The following is a 24298-nucleotide window of genomic DNA, read 5'->3' on the forward strand; positions in this document are numbered from 1 at the left end:
TATTTTCTCCATTGATACAGGATACCATAATCGTTGTATCTTGATGTTTAAGCAAAAAAAATGTATTTATATTTGGTTTTGATATTCCAGTTATATACAATTTATTCCAAATCATTGGCAATGTAAAATTCTTTAAATCCAGTAAAGAAAAAAACTTATAACTTGGAATTAAAATCATTAAAATAGGCACACTGTGATACTTGTGACCTGTAACAAAAACAATGTTTAGACCTAGTATTTCGTACATCCGGCCGTAATGGCGTTATCACGTGTTAGTCACATGTTTCACGTATGACCGGAAATGGTTAGAACTTAAGGACAAAAACAATTTTAATAAATAACTGGACTTCTGTTTCGTGTGAAATGTAACGCATAACGACAACGTAATTTTATTACTTAATTATTACGAAGATCAAAACAAGAATGTAAATCATCTTGGATTTACCTGTTTGAACATCTCACGAGAGTTCATATTTGCATTTTGTTTTTAAGAATTCTATTACAACAAAGCAGATTACATCATCTAAAAATTGCGTTACGAAATCGGACACAAAAATCACGCCACTGTTCTTACATCTGCTACATAAATACTTATAGTTCTTGACATTTTCTTCTCACTATTCTTATTGGTCGATGTTCTTTGTTATTTGAAAGCAAAAGTTACGAATTTGCCGGTGACGATTATCTATAAATCAGTCAGCGTTATGCTCTTCGGAAGCAATAAGTAACACGAGAAACGACACAAAAATACGTTTGTAGAATCTTTGAAATTCGTATATTTTAAAAAAATTTCTAGGGAAGAGTAGCATACACTTGTATGTTGATAAAAATAATGGCATCTTTAGATGTAGTTGCAACTTTTCTTACAGTAATTCACATTTTATCACTTTTCTATAGTTATAGGAAACAGAGCCCAATAGCAAATTATATATAAACATGTTTTTTTTTGTGTATTTCAGTGTTGGAAGAGGAAAGATAAAAGTGTTCTCTCTGAAGGTTGCCTTATCTCATATGTGTGCTGGAAAATTGGTGGACAAACTCAGATGTAAGAAAATAAGGTTAAGACTTAATAAGCCAACTCATTTAGAAAATATTTCCCTAAATATCACCTCTGAATGCCCTTCACAGTTTTCCTGTGGAGGGTGTCTAAATTTTTTTGATTTTTTGTATTTTCTTTTTTAAATAATAGTTCTCAAATGGTTGCTTCTGACATGAATGTAATAACCAAATGAATATGAAATAATAGTTTCTCAACAGATACATTTGACAACACACAAATGTTATCTAACTTTGAAAGGGTATGGGTTATAAGTTTCAGTAGGAGGTTTTTCTGGATCATGGGTAAACCTTGAACTCTGAAAAAGTCTGGAAATGTAAAAAAAAACAACAATTGTTTATTTAAAATTACAACTACATGCAGATAGTAGACCATGTTCTAAATTTTACATTTTTATGAACAAAGAGAAATAACTCAATATTTCATTTTCCTGTTCCTTTGCTTATTATTACATGTATTAGAACAATTCAATCTTTAATTATTGTAAATAAAAAACAATCTGTACACACTCTGTGTTCAAAAGTACTTTAATTTTGATAAATGTACACACAAACTTTTGGATTAGGTAAGACATGAATACCAGAGTTTAGGACAGCTTGACAACAATTGATTGAGTTTATGCCCATAGCTGTCAGTATTCTTTGATGAAGTGATAAATAGATATAGGAAGATGTGGTATGAGTGCCAATGAGAAAACTCTCCATCCAAATAACAATTTATAAAAGTAAACCATTATAGGTCAAGGTACGGCCTTCAACACTGTGCCTTGGCTCAAACCAAACAGCAAGCTATAAAGGGCCCCAAAAATTGCTAGTGTAAAACCTTTAAACGAGTAAACCAAGGGTTTAATCTAAATAAAAAGTTGTGTTTTGTATTGGTTTTTTTTCATCTCCATGACTGGCATCTGTGACATAAGTGGCATCAACAATTAGGGTCCTTCTGTGGTAAAAGTCTTTTTAAGACATCAATAACTTAATTAAACCATTATGGAAATTTTATAAACCTTGGACAGCAGCTTTTTTATGACCAAAAGACACTATTCAATCATGCCAGTACAATATTTAAAAAATATTTTATGTTCATTTTCCTGTATTTACCTAAAGCTAGAGGCTCTAAAGAGCCTGTGTCGCTCACCTTGGTCTATGTGCATATTAAACAAAGGACACAAATGGATTCATGACAAAATTGTATTTTGGTGATTGTGATGTGTTTGAAGTTCTTACTTTACTGAACCATTTTGCTTCTTACAATTATATTTATAATGAACTTTGCCCATTAGTAACAGAGAACTATATTTGGTAAAAATTTACATAAATTTACCAAATTAATGAAAATTGATAAAAATTGACTATAAAGGGCAATAACTCCTTAAGGGGTCAATTGACCATTTAGGTCATTTGACTTATTTGTAGATCTTACTTTGCTCAACATTATTGCTGTTTACAGTTTATCGCTATCTATAATAGTATTCAAGATAACTAAAAACGGCAAAATTTCTTTAAAAATTACCAATTGGAGGGCAGCAGCCCAACAACCAGTTGTCCAATTCATCTGAAAAATTCAGGGCAGATAGATATTGACTTGATTAACAATTTAACTTCTTGTCAGATTTGCTCTAAATGCTTTGGTTTCATAGTTATAAGCCAAAAACTGCATTTTACCCCTATGTTCTATTTTTAGCCGTGGCGGCCATCTTGGTTAAATGGCCAGGTCATCGGACACATTTTTCAAACTAGATTCCCCAAAGATGATTGTGGCCTAGTAGTTTCAGTGGAGATTTTGTAAAAGATTACTTAGATTTATGAAAAATGGTTAAAAATTGACTATAAAGGGGAATGACTCCTAAAGGGGTCAACTGACCATTTCAATCATGCTGACTTATTTGTAAATCTAACTTTGCTGAACATTATTGATGTCTACAGTTTATCTCTATCTATAATAATATTCAAGATAATAACCAAAAACAGCAAAATTTCCTCAAAATTATCAATTCAGGGGCAGCAACCCAACAACAGGTTGACTGATTCATCTGAAAATTTCAGAGCAGATAGATCTTGACCTGATAAACATTTTTATCCCATGTCAGATTTCCTCAAAATGCTTTGGTTTTTGAGTTATAAGCCAAAAACTGCATTTTACCCATATGTTCTATTTTTAGCCATGGTGGCCATCTTGTTTGGTTTGGCGGGTCACGCCACACATTTTTTAAACTAGATACCCCAATGATGATTGTGGCCAAGTTTGGTTTCATTTGGCCCAGTAGTTTCAGAGGAGAAGATTTTTGTAAAAGTTAACGATGACGGACGACGATGGACGCCGACGCCGGACGCCGACGCCGGACGCCGGACGCCAAGTGATGGGAAAAGCTCACTTGGCCCTTCGGGCCAGGTGAGCTCAAAAAGGACTTATTTTTTGTCACAGTTACCATTCAGATAGTCTACTGTTTGAACAATCTTAATTTGAAGTTTTTCTGCCATCTATGTCCATGTCAAACCTTTTTAAAATATTATATAAATTTGACAGAAGCTGTTCAATGATCAAAAGACAATATTCAAAGCAAAATTTTTTTCTTTCTTAAATTTATTTTATTGATAAATGGACATCATGATTTTAACATTTAACAATTATTTACAGTCGTGTGTTACACTAGTCATGTTAGGTCCTATTATAGCTGGCTGGTTAGTGTGATCAAAGGCTCTGCGTTGAAGGCTGTACTTTGACCTATAATTGTTTACTTATTACACATTGTGACTTGAATGGAGAGTCTTCCCATTGGCACTCATACCACATCTTCTTATTTGTGATTTATGTTATTAGATATCAATTTTTTTTTCAACCTTTCATAGAATTTTATGAGATTTTTTGTAATTAAGAGATAATTTCTGGAGCAATTTTTTAACGACATTTGGCAGGTAACATTTGCAGACAGTCTGGGACGAAATATTTTTGATAAGATAAATCATAAACCTTATGGATTGTTATGAATAAGGATATAGGCTAATCTTCAAGATCTAGAAAAAAACCATTGGAAGAATAAAGATTGATTTTTAAAATTCTAATAAATGGACTTACATTTTAAAATCAACATTAAATTTTTGAACAGGAGTCCCAGACAAGACACAGCCTAAACAAGTATTTTAGGGAATTTGGTCTAAGATATATAGTCACCTATAATTGCTTACATCCACCTCATTTGAACTTCAACTGACCTTGTAAGCTGAGTAACAATATAATTTGATTTTTCCAGATGTTTTCACACAGATATCAGATTCAAGTGGTTGCCTGATTCGTAGCCGATTTATTGATTACCTAAAAGATTTGCTTGCCTTACCCACAGCAGTATTTGAAGGGCCTTCATTTGGATACAACGACACTGCCTGTAGAAGCTGTTTTGACAATGTAAATTGTAAACACTGTAGAATTGGAAGGTTTCTTTCTAAAGTTAATATAGGAATTAAAAGATGATTTATGATTACAAAATTAGACAACTATTCACCATAAACCAAAGAACAAGGATGTTTTAAGCAAATAGAGTACACACTTCAACAATGAACAAAACCTGTATATCCTGTAGTTAGCTAGATCACTGTTCACCCTTCAACAATGAACAAAACTCGCATATCATGTAGTAAACTTTTTAACCTTCAACAATGAATAAAACTCTTATTTTCTATCCTTCATACCTGGCTCAATCTTTTTTTTTTTAAATTGGATTAAGATTTCTGAATTCTCTTGTTTTTTTTCAGAGAACACAGATAAACGTAAATGATTTTCTCAATGCATTAATGGCTGACCCAGGCCCACAGTGTCTGATGTGGTTACCAATTCTAAATAAAATGGCTCATGTTGAAAATGGTGAGTTTATACAAATATTTCATAGAGTTTTTAATACAAATTTTTAAAATTCACCAATCTTAATTTTGTGCCAGTTTACTTAATAATGTTTGCAAATGAATCACTTTTCATTTTGATGAAATAAAGTTACAGGAAGTTTTAAACTTACAATAATGACAAAATCAAATGTTTGTGAATTGAACTTCAAAATAAACTTTATATGTATATCATAATATTATTTCATACCTCTGTATCTTTTTCAGTCTTTCATCCTGTACAATGTGAAGGTTGTCATAGGGAATCTTTTATGGGGTTCAGATACAAATGTCAAAGGTGCTATAATTATCAACTATGTCAAGATTGTTTCTGGAGAGGTCGAACATCGGGTAACCATGGCAATGATCATGAAATGAAAGAGTATACTACCTATGTAAGTGATCTTAATAAAACCAAATTTAATGATGGGGTACTGTGAATTCAATTATTTTTTATGGGTGTCAATTTTAGTGGATTGAGGAAAACTGGCATTATCATGGATATTTGGTTTCATTGTTTTCCAAAAGACTGCATATAATCATACAGCAATTCGTAATTCATTGAACTTTTAAATTCTTGGTTTCCCTGTACCTACGAATTCCCGAAAAATTGGTATCCAACAAAATATAATGAATCCACAGTATATAGATATAGATATCTACTTGCTTTTATGTACAAAATTTGGTTGCTGAATGAATTTAAGGAAATGTGGGTTAAATGTCAATAAAAAGCTTAAACATGTAACAACACAAAATACATTAAAAACAGCAACATTTGACTTACAGCAAGGCAATACTGTCTGTACAATGTGTCTAGACTAAAAATCTGCCGTTAAATTCTGTAAGGGACAAAAGCATTGCAATATGAACAATGACAATCACTGACCTCTTTCTTGTTCTTGGAACTGACACATTTCATTAACATGTGGTTGATCTAAACTAGGTTTTAGTTCAGGTCAACACAATTGGGATTTAAGCAAACTGTAATCTAAAGTTGAGGGGGCATTAAGTTTTACCCTTGCCGTCTGTAAATCTGTTTGCCCCGCAAATTGCTTTCTGTTTTTTAACTAGAGTTTGCTTCATCTAAATGTTATGAAAGTTATGCACAATGCTAATTACCACTAAACTAAGATCAAGGATATGAATTTGGGTAATGTCACATTTACCAATCTTGAGTTATGTCCCTTGAAAACATTATATGAAAGCATGGGCATCATCTGTGTGGTATGTACACATTTCACATTTATTTTACAAACAATTGTATTTTCTGAGATTCATGTATATTTTTTCCCACTTACAGAAATCTCCTGCCAAACAGATTGGTCATGCATTGAAGAAATCTTTGAAGTGTGTGCCAAAGTCTAATGCACATGTTCCACAGTTCCCCAATACACCAGAGAAGAAATTAGATCTGTCATATATTATGTAAGTGGAGACATCTCATTTAGTTTGTTATTGTTTTTATTCAAATATATGAATCAGATTAAGTGAAAGGAAATTAAATGTTAAAGGCTGTGGTGAACAAAAACCATTTTAAAAACGAATCGGTCATTTCAATGTTAAGACCATGTGGTAATGACCCAACACAAGTTTCTTTGCTCCTGATTTACTGTAGCCATCCCTACTATAATAGATATATGATCAAGGGGCCAAGTATTTTATTCAGCAAAATATTTGTTCTTGACAGAGACTTACTGAAAAAGTAAAATCACAAAAATACTAAACTCTGGGGAAATTCACAATGGAAACTCTGTATTCAAAGACTAACTGTAAATTGGTCTTAAGCTGAGTCAAGAATGAAAGACTTTTTCAGAATGGAGTAAAATTGAGCATTAAATAAGTTTAATGTTGATTAATGTATTTCAGTAATCTACCATTTGAAGAGATATTGGAGCTGTTAAAGTATGTCTGGAATGTGTGGAATGTCTGATCAGTTATCTTACCTACAGTTTGATCATCCACTTTACATGTCTTTGTGTCTCACAATAATCTTTCAACAACATTTTTCTTTTTTTTAATAAAATGCTTCATATTTGTTCTAAAATAGCTCTGGCAGTTTTTTTGTCAGTGTATAAATTAATCAAACTGTAGGTAATTTTGTGTACTTTTCTGTAGGATTTCCTTACATTACTGCATGAGTACGAATATAGAAATAAAGATTGTTAATCATACATGTCAACAGACATTTTCACTGTATTTCCGTTATTTGAAAATGTTTAGTTATTCCTAGTGTATGATACTAACACTATATGAATGCAGTTATCTGCCCTTGATTCATGGTACTATATAAAAGTTTTGTGTGCAGAAATGTTTTAGATGTTGATTATTCTACTAACAAAATTAGAATGAAGTTATATTATCTTGGTCCATTGCTCATGTCTTGATGTAAAAGAATTTGTAAGTGCAGTAATTTTTTTGATGAGTAGTCATGGTAGTCAAATGTTGATTTTTACACTAACAATATTACTTAATAGAATGAATGATGTTATTCCCCCCTTGATTCATGTTTTTTGAAAATTAGTCAGATGTTGATTGTTATACTAACAATATTACCTTGTAGAATGATATTACCTCCCCTTGATCTGTTATTTGAATACATTTGTTATCTCCCTTTGATCTGTTGTTGGAATACATGTGTTATGCCTCTTTGTTAGGAATGGATACATGTATATCTGCATGAATATTATAACATTAGGAATTAATCAGAATAGAAAAAGACGATTCACATCAAATTGATAGATACCAGGCAGTTTAAATATTATTTAAAATGTTTAAAGAAGATATGCAAGATATTAAATGTCAACAAACATTAACTCTATTAAAATATTACACAATTTTGCTTTAATTAGCTTTTGATTTTTTTGGATACAATTTAAAAAAAGAATTTCCACAAAATAACCCAACTTATTATTAAAAGTTGTTTGTACTTTGTGCTGTTTAATGGGAAACGAGGCATTATCTTGAATGGGAGGACTTTCACTTAAAGTTCTTTTCTACTTAAAAGGATTACAAAATCATGGCACTTTTAAATAAAATAATAAAAGTTTATGTCATTCTATTGATTTGACAATTTCAGATGATAATCCTGTTTATTTTTGCAAAACATGTAATAGTATGTATGTTCTTTGTAGACCACCTACACCAGTCCCCGTGAGGAATGGATACCATGAAACATCCATCGTTACAAGTCAGTCACCTGATGTTTTATCAATAGACAGTGGCAACAGTCCTCAAAGGTAGGGGGAACTAAATCACATTATTGCTATTTTATTATTAAAGTACATATAAATCATCCTAAGAATTAGGAAGTGGTGAAAATATGAGGAAAAAAACCCTTTACATTAATTTAAGTTCAGAATGAATAATGGTGCACAAATATAATAATATGTTCTGGAATTTCAAGATATAATTTGGTTGAAATGTGCTAGGGGAGATAACTCTATTATTGCTCTCAAAATCACCAAAATTATTTAGATATTGTTCATATTACTAATCACACAGAAATGAGAGATCTACCATTTCTAACTCTACAAAATCTATTTTAAAGCAGTGGTCTAGTGAATAAATTGTTCATTTCTCAAGGAGAGAATGATAAAAAACAATAGGATTTTGTTAAGTGAATTAATGATGAATACTAATAGTTTTCATTATGTAAATCCTTCTTTTACAAATTAACACTATAAAGAGTTCACTGAAAACTTGGGTATGTTTGTATTATTATATTTGCCTTTTTGCAGTCCCAGTAAGCTAACAGAGAGTTTGAATTCTATGTGTATTGATGATGAACATAGACTAATCGCACGGTATGCAGCGCGGCTAGCGGCAGATACAAAAGATGCTGTAAGTACAGTTATAATGTTTTATCAGTCTGGGACAAAGTTTGGAATGGGAGACAATTCTACATTCCCTCAGGATTTTAGAAGACATTTAGAAATTTATCAGACCTTCATAGAACCTTGAAAAGCTTTGATAGAAGCTACTACATAATCAAGGGACAGCATTAAAGCAAAAGTTTGTAAACATTTTCTGTATTTCACTGCTTAATAAACTTATATAGTCCTCTAAAACTTAATAAAATTTGGTAGTGTAACTTACATTTTGGACTATTTTTGATAATGTAAAATGTCAGTTTGTGTCTCAGCCATCTATGATTAATTGATCATATTTACATGTATCCATACACAACAAGAACAAAAAGATAGTCATGAACTGTAGAATACTATTAATTCATATAATTATATAGTGATAGACCAAATTCACTGTATTACAGTACATACACATTTAGCTACTCCAAACCATATGTTCAATTCCATTACTTTTTTTTTTAATGGGATTTCCAATGGAAAAATCAGTTATTGATTAGGGGTTGTACTTTTGGCATCTTGGTGGACGGCTGCCAAACAGTGTCTATAGATGCATTTACTCATGAACAGTTCAACCAAAACTTTTCAAATTTTGATATGGTGTTACTGATCCCACCCGCAAGTGGAAAGGGATTAATATAAGTTGCAAAACTTGTTTCCCAATCCACTATAAATAAATATGTTTAAACTGATGATAAAATTGAGGTCAAGTTCAATGTTGATGATTTCCAGTTTAACTGTTCAGGAGTTATGGTGGTTTCAGTTGTGTCTATGCTTTATCTTACTAACAGTTCAACCAAAGCTTTTCAAATTTTTAATATGTTGTAACTGATGACATAATGGAGGCCATGTTTGAAATTGACAATTTTCACAATAACCGTTCAGGAGTTGTGGTTAATGAAAGATTGGAAAACGATGTTTCTAGTATTGTCTTGAATTACAAGATAAAACACAGAAAATGATAAGAATGATAAGAATGATTGAAGTACATTTAAAAAAAAACAAACATGAATACACATTCACAATAAGTAACCTGATCATAAACAATGTTATTATCAAAACCTAGAGTTATTTTGGATGCCACTGTGACCCAGAGAAATTACAATATTTTTATAGTCTAAGGAAGACAACTCTGATAGATTTTATTACATATATTTTTAGATATTTTTTCTTCTTCTATTTTTTTCAAACAATAATGATATTTTCTATGATCATTCATTGTTCTTCAAAAAGGGAGTGCAATAAATAAGTTAAGTTTGAAGAAACAAATAAATCTTTAGATGATAGAATCCAAACAAATTTCATTTCATTGGATAACCTTGAAATTGTTTTGAATTTGTTGTTACTGATGAAAAAATGGAGGTCTTGTTTGATATTGTTTACTTTTACCGTTCAGGAGTTATGGTCCTTGTGATATTGTAAAATGTCAGGACACCAACCAAACAAATGTTCTAAAATCCAGTTACTGTCACTCGGACCGCCTCTAGTTTTATTACAAAATAGGAAAAGCAGCCTGGCTGAAAGATATTTCTAATTTTATCTCCCTTTAAATATTTTAAGGTTTCCTAGGTATTTTTCTGACCTCATTTTTTGAGAAGTAAATTATACTCTGTAATTAAAATGAAGTAAACTGTTGAATCGTATGATATAATGAGAATTAACTGCTGACTTTAACAAATAATTAGTGTAGTGTAAATATTGATATTATGTGAAATGGCCATATGTCAGCTAGATCTAGTAACACAGAAAACTTGTTATCAGTTTTACAATCTTACTCATGTTGTACTGTAAAATAAGATTAACATTGGACATTGCTTTAGTTGTTATAATGATTAAATGGAAACAAAGTGGAGGGGTAATGTAGTTCTTCAGGATTCTTTGCTTGTTATTCTATTTCATTTAACCAATTGACACAAAAGCTAACCTCTAAAGGTCACTGTCCAGCCTTCAACAATGAGCAAAGCCCATACCACATAGCAGAAATGTAGATGTTATAAAATCAGATTTGACAGTACATATATACTATTAAGAGGGTGTCCATGGAAAAAACAGGCAGTGGATGGCACATGACATATTTTGTTTTCAAAATTTTTTCATCTATTTCATATCACAAATTCATTCTTTCTCAAACTTAAATTTTTTTTTTTTTTATTAACAGCATCAAATAAAGAAAAAAATAATACATAGAGAGCACTGAAAATTCATCGAAAAAGGGAGAACTCTTCATTTTGAACAAAATTTTGTTGCATTGTTAGTGAACTTTAAAATCTTTTTCTGAGCCATCCACTGTTGATTCAAAAATATCTTTGACATACATATCCTTTGTATGATATAAACATTGCAATGGTATCAAAAATTCAGTGGGAAAAAAGTTATGTTGTGCCACCCATTATACATACCTGCCAACTTTCATTATTTGCGGGGGATTTCCCCCATGGAGGCTTCCAAATGAAAACTTTGAAAGAACAATTTTGTCTATAATTTTAAACAAAACATTAAATTTACAATAGCAATGGGCTTGGTAAAGTTTGAAGAGGCAAAAAACAACATTAAAATGTATCTGAAGGCCCCCTTGAATGTTTTATAGGACTGTAAGAGCCAACTTGCACATAAAACCCCAATGGGGATTTTGAAAAGTTGGCAGGTATGCCCATATCATAGGATTTGCCTGATATTTACTTGGACAGCCTCTTAAATCTTACAGAAATTCTATTTGATTGGCATAAGCTGTTGTTGAAAGTAATATTGAAATCAGATTCAGATTATCAATTCTGCAATAGAAAATGAGACTATATGACTATTATTCTGTGGGTAATTATCAGAAAAGTGAAATACTTATAGATTATCGTTGATCATCTCAATGAGATTGATTTTCTGGCTTGAGCTGGTACAGTGAAAGTGAGAAAAGCAATCGAGTTGAGATGACCAATGATAATCTGTTTATCGCTATTTTACCTATGACGACGTTGTCAATTTCATGTCAATTTCGTTAGCAACGCCACATGACGTCTTAGTTTCTAGCAATAATTTTTCCATCTCAAGCAAGAAGCATACATGTCAGTTTATTTACTTTTCAAAAAGTAGGTTGCAATCATATTCATTTAAATTTTCACTGATTTATGGTTATATTTTTTTTTGCATCTGAATTTGTTTTTTCCAATATAGTTTGTAGGTATGGTTTTATTCTGCAACCCACCGTTTTGAAAATTAAAAATGACTTACAATTAGATATTTGTGTGATAATTTTACATATATAATCTCCTGTTCATCATGTTCTATGATAAGCAGTTCATTTTATTATACTTCACACTAAATTGCCATATTTTGATTTCTTTATACGAGGGTGTTAATTTACTCTATAACATGGCTGAGAGGGTGACAATTTTTTGAATGTTACCCTCTCTTCCAGACAAATCAAAAAAGGGTAATTTAAAGGACAATGAATTGAATTTAAATCAAGTAATTAAATATAATGTTAAGTTATGTGTTTTGGCTCAGATTTTATTATTTGACTCAAAATAAAAAAACTAAAATAATTTCCATTTTTTTTTCTTTTTTTTTTCTAATACCCGTACTGTTGTTATGTACCTGACGTCATAGAAAATACTTTAAAAATAAAACTAATCTGTAAAAGACGATAATGATAGGACATTCAGTATAATAAATTAAATAACACATAGCTGACAGGGTGATAGAGTATATTGGTACCCCTCGATAAAGCATTGTCAACGTTGGCTTCTACGCAGTTGACAATGTTTTCTTGGGGTAACAATCTGCTCTATCACCCTTTCAGTTATGTGTTATTTATATAATATTGCATTAACAGTTTATATCATAATTTTTTTTGCTATCCTTGTCAGATCTTATACAGCCTATAAGGAAAATGCAGACAATACAAAGATTTTAAATATCAAAGTTTTTAGCATTTCTTTAATAGACAAAAAATATTTAAATGGCAAAAATTATTTGAAGTATGGGGATTTTATTAAATCAGATTTGACAAGACTGTTATGCTCATATAGAAATTCAGTCTGATTGATGTAAGACCTTGTTAAAAGCAATTTTGAAAGCAGAATATGCAATTAAGTTCATGTTTATAAATTCTGCAATAGAAAATGTATGACTGGTTTTTGTTGAGCAATCAGTTTTATTGATGAAATAATTTTCTATGATAATGCTAGTATAAGATCGACAGAACTAGAAGAAAAGAAAATAACTAGTATGGTTAATTATCTCTATGTTTTAGTATAATAGTCTTCCATTTATACTGTAATAAAAATCCTTCAGTGAAATGTTTATTTAAAAATTTATTAAAGATCGTTTATTCATTTTTATGCCCCACCTACGATAGTAGAGGGGCATTATGTTTTCTGGTCTGTGGGTCCGTTCATTCGTCCATCTGTTTGTCTGTTGGTCTCGCTTCAGGTTAAAGTTTATGATCAAGGTAGTTTTTGATGAAGTTGAAGTCCAATCCACTTGAAACTTAGTACACATGTTCTCTATGATATGATCTTTCTAATTTTATTTATTATAATGTAAAATCTATTATCAACTTCCAATTTAAAAAAAAGCAGTCTGATTAAAATAAAACCTCTCAGCTCTCCTGTTCCTGATATGTAGTTTGAAGAGCCATATAAGAAACAGGAGCGCTTAGAGGTTTGATGCGACATATTAGAAACAGGAGAGCTAAGAGGTTTGATGCGACATATCAGAAACAGGAGAGCTAAGAGGTTTGATGTGACATATCAGAAACAGGAGCGCTAAGAGGTTTGATGTGACATATTAGAAACAGGAGCACTGAGAGGTTTGATGTGACATATCAGAAACAGGAGCGCTAAGAGGTTTGATGTGACATATCAGAAACAGGAGAGCTAAGAGGTTTGATGTGACATATCAGAAACAGGAGAGCTAAGAGGTTTGATGCGACATATCAGAAACAGGAGAGCTAAGAGGTTTGATGCGACATATCAGAAACAGGAGAGCTAAGAGGTTTGATGTGACATATAAGAAACAGGAGCGCTAAGAGGTTTGATGCGACATATCAGAAACAGGAGCGCTAAGAGGTTTGATGCGACATATCAGAAACAGGAGAGCTAAGAGGTTTGATGTGACATATCAGAAACAGGAGAGCTAAGAGGTTTGATGTGACATATCAGAAACAGGAGAGCTAAGAGGTTTGCTGCGACATATCAGAAACGGGAGCGTTAAGAGGTTTGATGTGACATATCAGAAACAGAAGCGCTAAGAGGTTTGATGCGACATATAAGAAACAGGAGCGCTAAGAGGTTTGATGCGACATATAAGAAACAGGAGCGCTAAGAGGTTTGATGCGACATATCAGAAACAGGAACGCTAAGAGGTTTGATGCGACATATAAGAAACAGGAGCGCTAAGAGGTTTGATGCGACATATAAGAAACAGGAGCGCTAAGAGGTTTGATGCGACATATCAGAAACAGGAGAGCTAAGAGGTTTGATGCGACATATAAGAAACAGGAGCGTTAAGAGGTTTGATGTGACATATCAGAAACAGAAGCGCTAAGAGGTTTGATGCGACATATAAGAAACAGGAGAGCTAAGAGGTTTGATGCGACATATAAGAAACAGGAGCGCTAAGAGGTTTGATGCGACGACATATCAGAAACAGGAGCGCTAAGAGGTTTGATGCGACATATCAGAAACAGGAGAGCTAAGAGGTTTGATGCGACATATCAGAAACAGGAGAGCTAAGAGGTTTGATGCGACATATCAGAAACAGGAGCGCTGAAAGGTTTGATGCGACATATCAGAAACAGGAGCACTGAAAGGTTTGTTGCGACATATCAGAAACAGGAGAGCTAAGAGGTTTGATTTTAATCAGTTTGAAAAGATCATGTACTAAAGCTAATGTTGTGTCCAGAAGAATCTGTAAAACTTCTTGATATAACTTGAAATTTGTTTATCCTTTATTCAACTTTAAATCTATGAAGATAGATATAAGAAGATGTGTTTATGTATATAGATTATAGACAAGTATATGATTTGGTTCAAAGTTGTCCTAATTTATTATGGTACAATGCACTGTTGTTTATTCTTCCCAACCAGTTATGCCTAATTTAATTAGAACAGCTCTTCTATGAAGTGTTGAAAACAAGACTAATATAGAATAAAGTAGAAATCTCAGTGAGGTCTTTATCTGGAATAAATAAAGAATTGCCTTGTACATGTTGTAGAAACTTTAACATTAATAGGAAAATAAGAGTCAGGAAACAAGAAAAAAACCATAGAAAATAAAACCTCATGAACAGGTTTAGACGTTTGTGAATTAGAATCTCCATGGAAATGAACTATTTAACAGTATTCTAGTTGTTTGGGTTTTTAGTGTCTTTGTGTTGTTATTTTAATTATTCATTATGTTAAAGAAAGGTTACCAAAACTAGAATATATATCATATCATATGGGGGATAGCAATATTATAGATAATCTTGTTAAAAAATAGACATTACTTTATTTTAAGAAGGATTTTCTGTAGTAAGCACTAATTTAATTGGTATCCTTTTTATGACAGACATTTGGAATATGTCAGTTGTCAAGAAGTTAAAGCATAGATGGAAATATTGATTTATTTTATTATTGCTATTTAATGTAAGTCTCTCTGATTGGATTTTAATTGTCTAGACCAAAGATATACAAACAGAATGGTTTTATAGACATAAGTCATGATAAAATCTGCCCTGTAATCCAGGGAGAATTGGTCGTTATTGTCATCACAATGACAGATGGGAATTTAAATTTAAAATAAATGGTTACTGCTGTGAAACGTATTAAACTGAAGAAATATATCTTTTGATAATGAATTATTCAGAGTTATTTAAGAATTGGTATCGATGAGTTACATAAACTATACAACCACTGCCATCACAATTACAGACAATTTATATGCATGGTTCCATCCTGTTCTATGGAAATAATGGATTTTCTTTGGCCATCATACATATAATAAAACTCCACAGTAAAAAGTACAGTTGATAGGAATTTATAGGTTTTAATTCATGGCTATGATCTTGGTAATTAACTTTTCACGGGAATTCAAGCAGAAAAAAACTTGATTAAGATTGACAAGGCTATAAACGAGATTCAAATCCAGTTTTTAATTAAAGTTTAAAGCATTTTAATTTACAGATATGGAGTTAATTGAGTGACTTCAAAAGAAACTTCAGGTGTATAAAACATTGGTATATAATACAACTGCACGTTACATAACCTGACATTTACTATAAATAAACTTCATATCAATAATACCTCCCAGTCATCAGATGAAAAGATGTATTTTTAGCTTACTGTTAAAGTCCTTGTGAACTGCTAACTATATGGTATGGGGTTGATGACCCATAATTGCTGATATGATATATCCACAACATTTGACCATTGGTGGATAGCTGTCACTTTAGCAATCCATGTCTCCTTAATTCTATTTTATTGAAACAATTTATCATTCATCTGTCCCCTTTTTTTGTGCATAAACAAGATGGAAAACACCAAAGGTATTGGTGTATTAATTATTGACACAAAAACACTACATGTACATGCCGTAACCATAAGGTATTGGTGTATAATTTTCTATAAGGTGTTAAATATCTTTTGTTTTTATGCCCCATTTATGGGCATTATGTTTTCTGATCTGTGTGTCCGTCCGTCTGTCTGTCTGTCTGTTTGTACGTTCATAAGTCCGTTCATCTGTTCGTCATGCTTCAGGTTAAAGTTTTTGGTCAAGGTAGTTTTTGATGAGGTTGAAGTCAAATCAACTTGAAACTTTTACACATGTTCCCTATGATATGATCTTTCTAATATTAATGCCAAATAAGAGATTTTTCTCCATTTTCACAATCCATTAAACATAGAAAACGATAGAGCGGATGGGGTATCCATGTACTGGGGACTCAACCTTGTTGGTTATTTCTTTTAAATGTAATCCCAAAGGTAACAGTTACTGTCTGTTATAAATAAACATCATTCTGCAATGAATGTAGTGGATGACACTTGTAATAAATGTAAAAATAGTGTGGTCATTACAATTTTTTCCATGGTGATTGTCATATTTTTCCAATACAAAAATATTGATATCAGTCCATTTACATGGATTTAACATTTGGTTTCTAGACTAAGTAAGTAGAATAGTTATATAAGAAGAATTTTATATCCTACATGGTAGTTTACTTGCCTTTAAAAGCTGACTCTTGTCATTGCTGACAAAATGCTTATATAATTACTATCTTTATATAGACCACAATAAACCCTATCAGACATGGATTTCCTGATGATTTATGGGTAATTAAGTGGAGAGATGAAGTCATATGTCACCAGGAATATCTTGTCTGAAGAGGCTTTATGACCAATATAAACCTTCACTAACATTCTCACTGCTAAAGTCAGTCACCAATAAACATGTTCACTGCAAGAACCAGCCAACAATAAAATTCAGGGAAGATTGCTAATTTTTGTATAGGTTTCTGTCAAATAGAAATGATTACTGGCCTTGTAGAGGCTTATCATGCTCAGGCTAATTGGATAGCAAACGATGTGAGAGGATTGACCCAGCTTTGATTGCTTTCCCACAGGAAATCCCTATAATTCATAGCTCATAGTTAAGTTTATTTGGTTAGGTCCCTTTCTAATATGTCAACTATATTTGGTGTATTTTTAAATTACTATGTGTCTGTCTGGTATGGTTCAACTATTGTGAGTTAAAGCTTTGACTTTAATTACACAGGTCTTGGTTTATAGTTTAGAATATAACTAGAGAAGAGTCGGAGGTGATAGATATTGTCTGAAATTGACCTCATTCACAGTTCATGAGTTCAATACATCTGGAAAACATATTAGTAACATAGTAGATAGTTTAACATTATTTAATAAAAAAGTCAATTCTAGACTTATGGTAACTTTGATGTACCAGAACTGAATATATTAAAGAATTATAAGAATTCAATCAATTATGAGAAATATTGCACAGTTTTTTTTCTTTCTCATTCATGAAAATATAGCTACGGCAGCTGATGAACGATTCCTCTGGGATATTGATGATATAATTGACTGAATTCTATGTGTTGTATAGAAAACCATACATCACAAACCGTCAAACATAAAACCTGCTCTTTTATACAACTCTGCACTTTTAAATATTGCAAGTAATTAACAAGTGATATTCTATATACAGAAAATATTTGCTTAGGGGAATGCATTCATTTAGAAAATCTGATTGAGAGTACATGTACTCAACAAGAATGAGAATATTTGATAATTCAGTTTTCTGAAATGCCAGAAGGCTTACAGCTGTATACAGTAAATCTTCTGGTTTGTTTTAGAAAAAGATTTAGATTTATAAGATTGAAGTTTCTGCAGTTGACTGATCCGTCTATTGATTGTATACTTATTATAACTGTCTTTAGTTGTATTCTGTCTATAAATTGTTTTAACCATATTATTTCTTCTCTAGAGAGCATTTAGAATTTTTCCATTATGATGGGCAAAAAGTGTTCATACCTGCCAACTGTCACTACTTGCGGGGGATTTCCCCCATGGAGGCTACCAAATTGAAATTTTTAAAGAGCAATTATGTCCAAAATTTTAACAAAACAATTAGTTTAACAATGAATTGAGGCTTATAAAAGTATGGATAAGCTAAAAAAACAGCATTACACTGTATTTGAAGGCCCCTTGAAGTTTTTTTAGGAATATGGCAGCCATCTTGCACACAAAACCCCCATGAGCATTTTCAAAACTTGGCAGGTATGAGTGTTTTGTATTTTAAGAATTATATACATAAAACTGGCTGCCACCAAAAAGCCTAAAAGTGGCCCTTTAAAGAAGTGTTGAAACATCAACAATCAATGTGAAGAGTTGAGGCCTCAGATGCTTCATATTTGTATGCAGATACCGTATGTTTTGAAGTTTCAGTCAATTACATGTCCTCATTTTCATAGTTCCCCCTGTGACTGTTTGAAAAAAATTGATCATATTAATTTCTCACTTATTATAAGTAAGAGGATAACTATATATGGTATACAAGTTCCTTGCAAAATATGTTAACATCCGTAGCAATGCAAACTATTTGCATAACGCTTTATATTTCAGAAGATCTGGATGCTTCATACCTTGTATGCTGATACCTTACATGCAACAAAGTTTCCTTCTGTAGTTATGTCCATTGTCCTTTACCTCATTTTCATGGTTTAGCAACAACCTAAAAAATAGTTATATTTTTTGTCATGTGTTTTGGTTTGTTTTTCAAATACTGTAAGCAGAAGTTAAATATATATGGTGTGTTAATGTCAGTTTGACAGAATTAATCTGACCTTGACCTATTTATCTTGGTTTTTCAAGAATGTAAAGTTTATTGGATACTTGTTGTGAATCTTGCATCTTTAAGACTTTCAACATATACTATAAGGTCTGAGTTAAGACAACAAGACATTTAAGCATGTGCTCTCTTTGTTGTTATTTTGCAAATAGATTAAGTTAACATTCAGTCTGGGTTCAAAGTTTTTATGTCATCAATGACTTTGTTTGACCTTGACTTCAGATGACACTCTGACTTGCATCATGTAGAAGGATTATTGTCCTTATCAACTAGAGTGGTGTGTTTGACCTTGACTTTAGATGACACTCTGTCTTGCATCATGTAGATGGATTTTTTTTGTCATTGTTTGCTGGAGTGGATTGTTTGACCTTGTCTTTAGATGACACTCTGTCTTGCATCATGTAGAAGGAATTTTTTTGTCATTGTTTGCTGGAGTGGATTGTTTGACCTTGATTTCAAGTTACAGTCTGACTTGCATCTTGTAGAAGAATAAATGTCATTGTTTACTGTACATAGTGGATTATTTGACCTTGGCTTCAGATGGTCTGTTGGCATGTTTGATATAGTGAGAACTATTTTCTAATCAGCAGGATTGGTTATTTGACCTTGACCTCTGATGACATGTCGTCTTGTATTTTTTAGCAAGAACTTCCTTTTATATTACTTAGTAAACTAATATGTTGAATGGTATACAGCACATCATTAATTAGATGAAATTTAAAACGGATACATTTCTTTTTATATTCACTGTATATTCGTGAGGTTGACATTGTAATGCATCTATAGACAAATTGTTGACAGGAAATGAATGCCTTTAACTATTGTCATTAGTCAGTTGAATATGTAAGGTACAAATTACTTTGAAATGTAAGATTTGCATGTCTTGATGATGGACAATTTGGCATAAAGAGATAATTATTTATGTTTGAGTATGAAGATAGACTAATTTGGCATTAAGACATAATTATTTATGTTTCAGTGAAAGATGAACAGCTTCCTACTGTAAACTCATACTTTTGAAGTCAATAAATTATTACATATAGTCTGAACTTTGGTAATTCAGTAAGAATCTGTCTGTGTAGGGAGTGGTAGAATGTTCTCTTAATGTTAGTTTGGTATTGAGTATTTAGTAAATATAACAAACATTGAAAAACTTTAGAATTTTGAAATTGTACATAACGAATATAAAAAATAAAATCGCAAAAATACTGAACTTAGAGGAAAATCAATTCGAAAAGTCCATAATCACATGGCAAAATCCAATAACAAAACGCATCAAAAACAAATGGACGAGAACTGTCATTTACCTGACTTGGTACAGGCATTTTCAAATGTAGAAAATGGTTGATTAAACCTGGTTCTATAGTGCTAAACCTCTCACTTTATAATGACAGTCTCATCAAATTCCGTTATATTTACATTGATGCGTTAAACAAACAGACACAATAAACAAAATAGTCAAAACATGGGTACATCAGTCATCATCGTATAACAATTTTAAAAGGAACAATTTAACAGAACACATCTACTATCTACGAATACTTTGAGTGTCTGACGTCAGATTTTTAAAACGTCACATAACTTTGTCATTCAATATGCATACAAACAGTTTTAAACTTTACATAGGCAAATAAATTTCAGCGATAGACCGAGATTTAAACTAGTCCAAAAGTTATATATATAATTTATAAGAATCCAAAGTTAGTTGATTCCACTACACAAAAGAATGATATTGACGTTTGTGGTTCAACGTATAAAGTACTTTGTAATAGAAATATATCATAATGACGGGATCTTTTAAAGTACAGAGTCACGTTGTAAGAACAAAAGAAATACAAAATGTCGCATATACAAAACAAACCACTTAAAAATGAAAGCCAATATAATTACATTGACGAGATGTATAAGTACCGAGCCACGTCAAACGGATATCACAAAAAACCATTCAACAGTAAAAGTAATATTAATAGTAGAACAAAGACAAATGAAAGAACAATAAAACAAGTTGTTAAGATGATAAACAACATCAGTACACAGAATCTATTCATCAAGACCATCATGTATTATTTGAGAAGTTGACACGGAATATTTATCAACAAGGTCTTAGTACCTTCTGATGAACTTTTTTTAGAAAAAGGACGAGACGTTCTTTGAAATACCCCTAGTTCATCAACTTTCTACTCAGACACTGATGACCTTTTACAAAGCTTGAGTAGGAGCTGTAAGCTTTTGAATATCGAATAAGTTGGGAAATATATATCCCATATGCAGGTGAAGTTGGTATATTGCTACGAAGGTGGGGAAATTTATAATTATAAAATTAAAATCGTCTCGTTTGTCATAGATTCTGGTACTGAGATGACTGTGTAAGTCAAATTCGAGATATAAGTCTACAAATGAGGCGGAGGAAGCCGTGTCTGTTGTTTCTGTAATCTCTAGTTCTAGGGGATATATTAATGGAACCCAATCAGAAAAGTTCAGATTGTTTATGGAAAGAACATCATCAATATATCTGGCTTCTTTGATCCTCTTGTTTTTGACAAGTGTCTGGAGGAACTCCGATTCATATGAAAATAAGAAGAGGTTGGCAAGAAGAGGTGCACAGTTTGTTCCCATAGGGATGCCAACAATTTGTTGAAAACGTCTGCCTCCAAACTCAACAAATATGTTGTCGATAAGAAACTCTAGCATACTGACCACCTGTTCTTCTGTGTAGCATGTTTTACCTTTTTGTTTGTCACTATTAATAAAATATGCCTTATGAAATCCCAAAGTAATAAATTTATAGTGTATGCTACCATTTTTATGTCGAAAGGCATTGTGGATAATTTCTTTTAGGCGATTTTTCAATTTTACATGGGGAATGGTGGATAGCCAGGGTTGAGAAATCAAAAGTTTTGATGGAACTAATTTCAGAAAAAGACCGAGATTTAAAATTGTCTAGAAGTTCTTTAGAATTTTTTAGAATCCACATATGGTTAATACCACTACGTGAGTAAACAGTTTCACAGTATTTCTGAAGACACTCTTTCACTGCGGACAGAATTTTAGTCAATCTAATGGACAAATCTTTAGTGGAACATTAAGATGAGCCAGCAATATACCGTTGTTTGTATGGAATTTTATGAAGATTTGATAATTTTATAAAACCTTGCTTGTATCAGAAAAATATTCATTCCTCATTTTACCCATTTATAATTTAAGGGACTACACAAGAATTTTAAAAGGGGTTAAAAGGGGAGGGACAGTGATACAGTACATATATAGAATAGCCATATATTTGTACTGTGCTCAAAACAGGATAGAAATGCTTGGAAAGCCTTGCTTTCACCTTGTTTCTAAGCTTTGCACAAATAAAATTTACATTTCGAGACCTTAATTGTATGGTTGTTCTATATTTAAGTGATCTGTTATTTTTATAACAGATCTGTTAAACAAATATATAGAACAGATCTGTTATAAAAATAACAGATCTGTTCTATATATTTGTTTAACAGTAAACATGTATTTATGTAATCTGTAATTGATATACAGTAAACATGTATTTATGTAATCTGTAATTGATATACAGTAAACATGTATTTATGTAATCTGTAATTGATATACAGTAAACATGTATTTAACCCCCCTACCAAACCACACACATATTCTTTATTAAAAAAGGTTTAAAAAATAATAGACTAATTTTTACATTATAAAGATGAGGAATTTGTTTGACTCATTTGAGGTTACAGCTTTTGATGTCTGACATTATACCTTCCCTAATATATACAGAGAACATCCATTGATTAGGTTTATTTTACATACTAAAAAGTTTATATTAGAGAGGCATAGTGTAATTTAAGGTTCAGCCCATTCAGATCAATAATTGACAATATTAAAATTATGTTTACTATAATTACATGTTATATTGATTTTATAATCAGAACATCATCATTAGACCACTTTTACTATCAATAATATATGAATTTCACAAAAAAATTGTCATTTACTGACCCAGTTAATAAGATCTCGGAGATGTATTTTATGTCGTAGCGACAGTATTGATATACATTCAATTTTCTGCTTGGATCTGTATTTGGAATATATATAGAAGTGTTCTCCCTATGTCTAAATTTGATTTCAATATTTTGTTCCGTTATCCCGGGATTAATGATGACATATGAATTTGTTGTGAACTTTGACACGCAGTAGCATCAGTTACCTCATTAATCGGACATTTATCGTCAAAACTTGACGGGAGTGTTTAGAAGCTGTATTAGTAATACATGTTTCTCAGTGTAAAATGACTTTGTGGAAAGTCCTTAAGTTCTGATAGTTTTTACCATCAAGATTCAAATTGTTTTTGCAAAAGTGAATCACATGGTTTTTTTTTCTAGAACTGAACTCTGATTTGATTGTTGACAAATTATTGGTTGAATTATTATATAGATTATTAATCTGAAGTATAAATCCAATAGCTTCTCCGGGCTATTGCAATATTTTTTTGATGATGGCTTTATTATTATACAACTGTTTGATGACACAACATCATGCAAGCCTTCTTTTCTTCTGGTAGCTGACAGTTGAAATTACTTTTCTAATATGGAATTGTTCTTTAACAATGTCATAGCGTAAACTGGCACTTCGTGTTGAATAAGAGATGGCTTATTACCATATGAAATGTGTAAATAGCAGTAAACAAAATGAACTGTTGCTTGAAAGGAGTTAAAAATGCATGATTTAACATCTGAAAAGGAAATTATTAAGGGAATAAAAATTAATCAAAGTTCATGTTATCTGTAAAATGTATTAGTTTGAATGTGAACAGGGCCAAGGATATGTACAACTTAATCAAAAGGATAAAACGAAGTTTTTCTCTCCATAGCTTGGTAAGCATAATTAGAACAAGTATTTTTTATTGTTTCTTTTTTCTGCATTACCCTGTAAGTATGAATAAGAGACACTAATGGAATAAATGTTAATGTGACAGCAGCCTAACAAAGAAGGCTGACTTTTAACTAAATGTTATCATTAGGCATTAGATAATAGACATGCATTTATAGTTGTGAATTCTTAGAGTTTATAGACAAGTTGTGAATCTGTCATAGGTGCATTTTCCCTCCCCGTGTATTAATCATAATTTTTAGTATTTTCCAGTATTTCATATCTATTTTTCTATATGTTAGATA

At 31.6% G+C, this 24298-nt stretch overlaps 1 protein-coding gene across 4 annotated transcripts in view; it reads left to right on the forward strand.

Annotated features, from left to right (window-relative positions):
• Positions 1-24298, forward strand: part of LOC134697508 (dystrobrevin beta-like) — a 106173-nt gene that overhangs the window by 38056 nt on the left and 43819 nt on the right. For all 4 annotated transcript variants that reach the window (XM_063559813.1, XM_063559806.1, XM_063559790.1 and 1 more), the window contains exons 5-11: positions 960-1045; positions 4305-4456; positions 4804-4912; positions 5155-5321; positions 6227-6351; positions 8058-8162; positions 8664-8766. In XM_063559813.1, the coding sequence (XP_063415883.1) occupies positions 960-1045; positions 4305-4456; positions 4804-4912; positions 5155-5321; positions 6227-6351; positions 8058-8162; positions 8664-8766 (847 nt within the window). The remainder of the gene's footprint in view (positions 1-959; positions 1046-4304; positions 4457-4803; positions 4913-5154; positions 5322-6226; positions 6352-8057; positions 8163-8663; positions 8767-24298) is intronic.

This window comes from Mytilus trossulus, chromosome 1 (genome assembly GCF_036588685.1).
Source record: "Mytilus trossulus isolate FHL-02 chromosome 1, PNRI_Mtr1.1.1.hap1, whole genome shotgun sequence".
NCBI lineage: Eukaryota > Metazoa > Mollusca > Bivalvia > Mytilida > Mytilidae > Mytilus > Mytilus trossulus.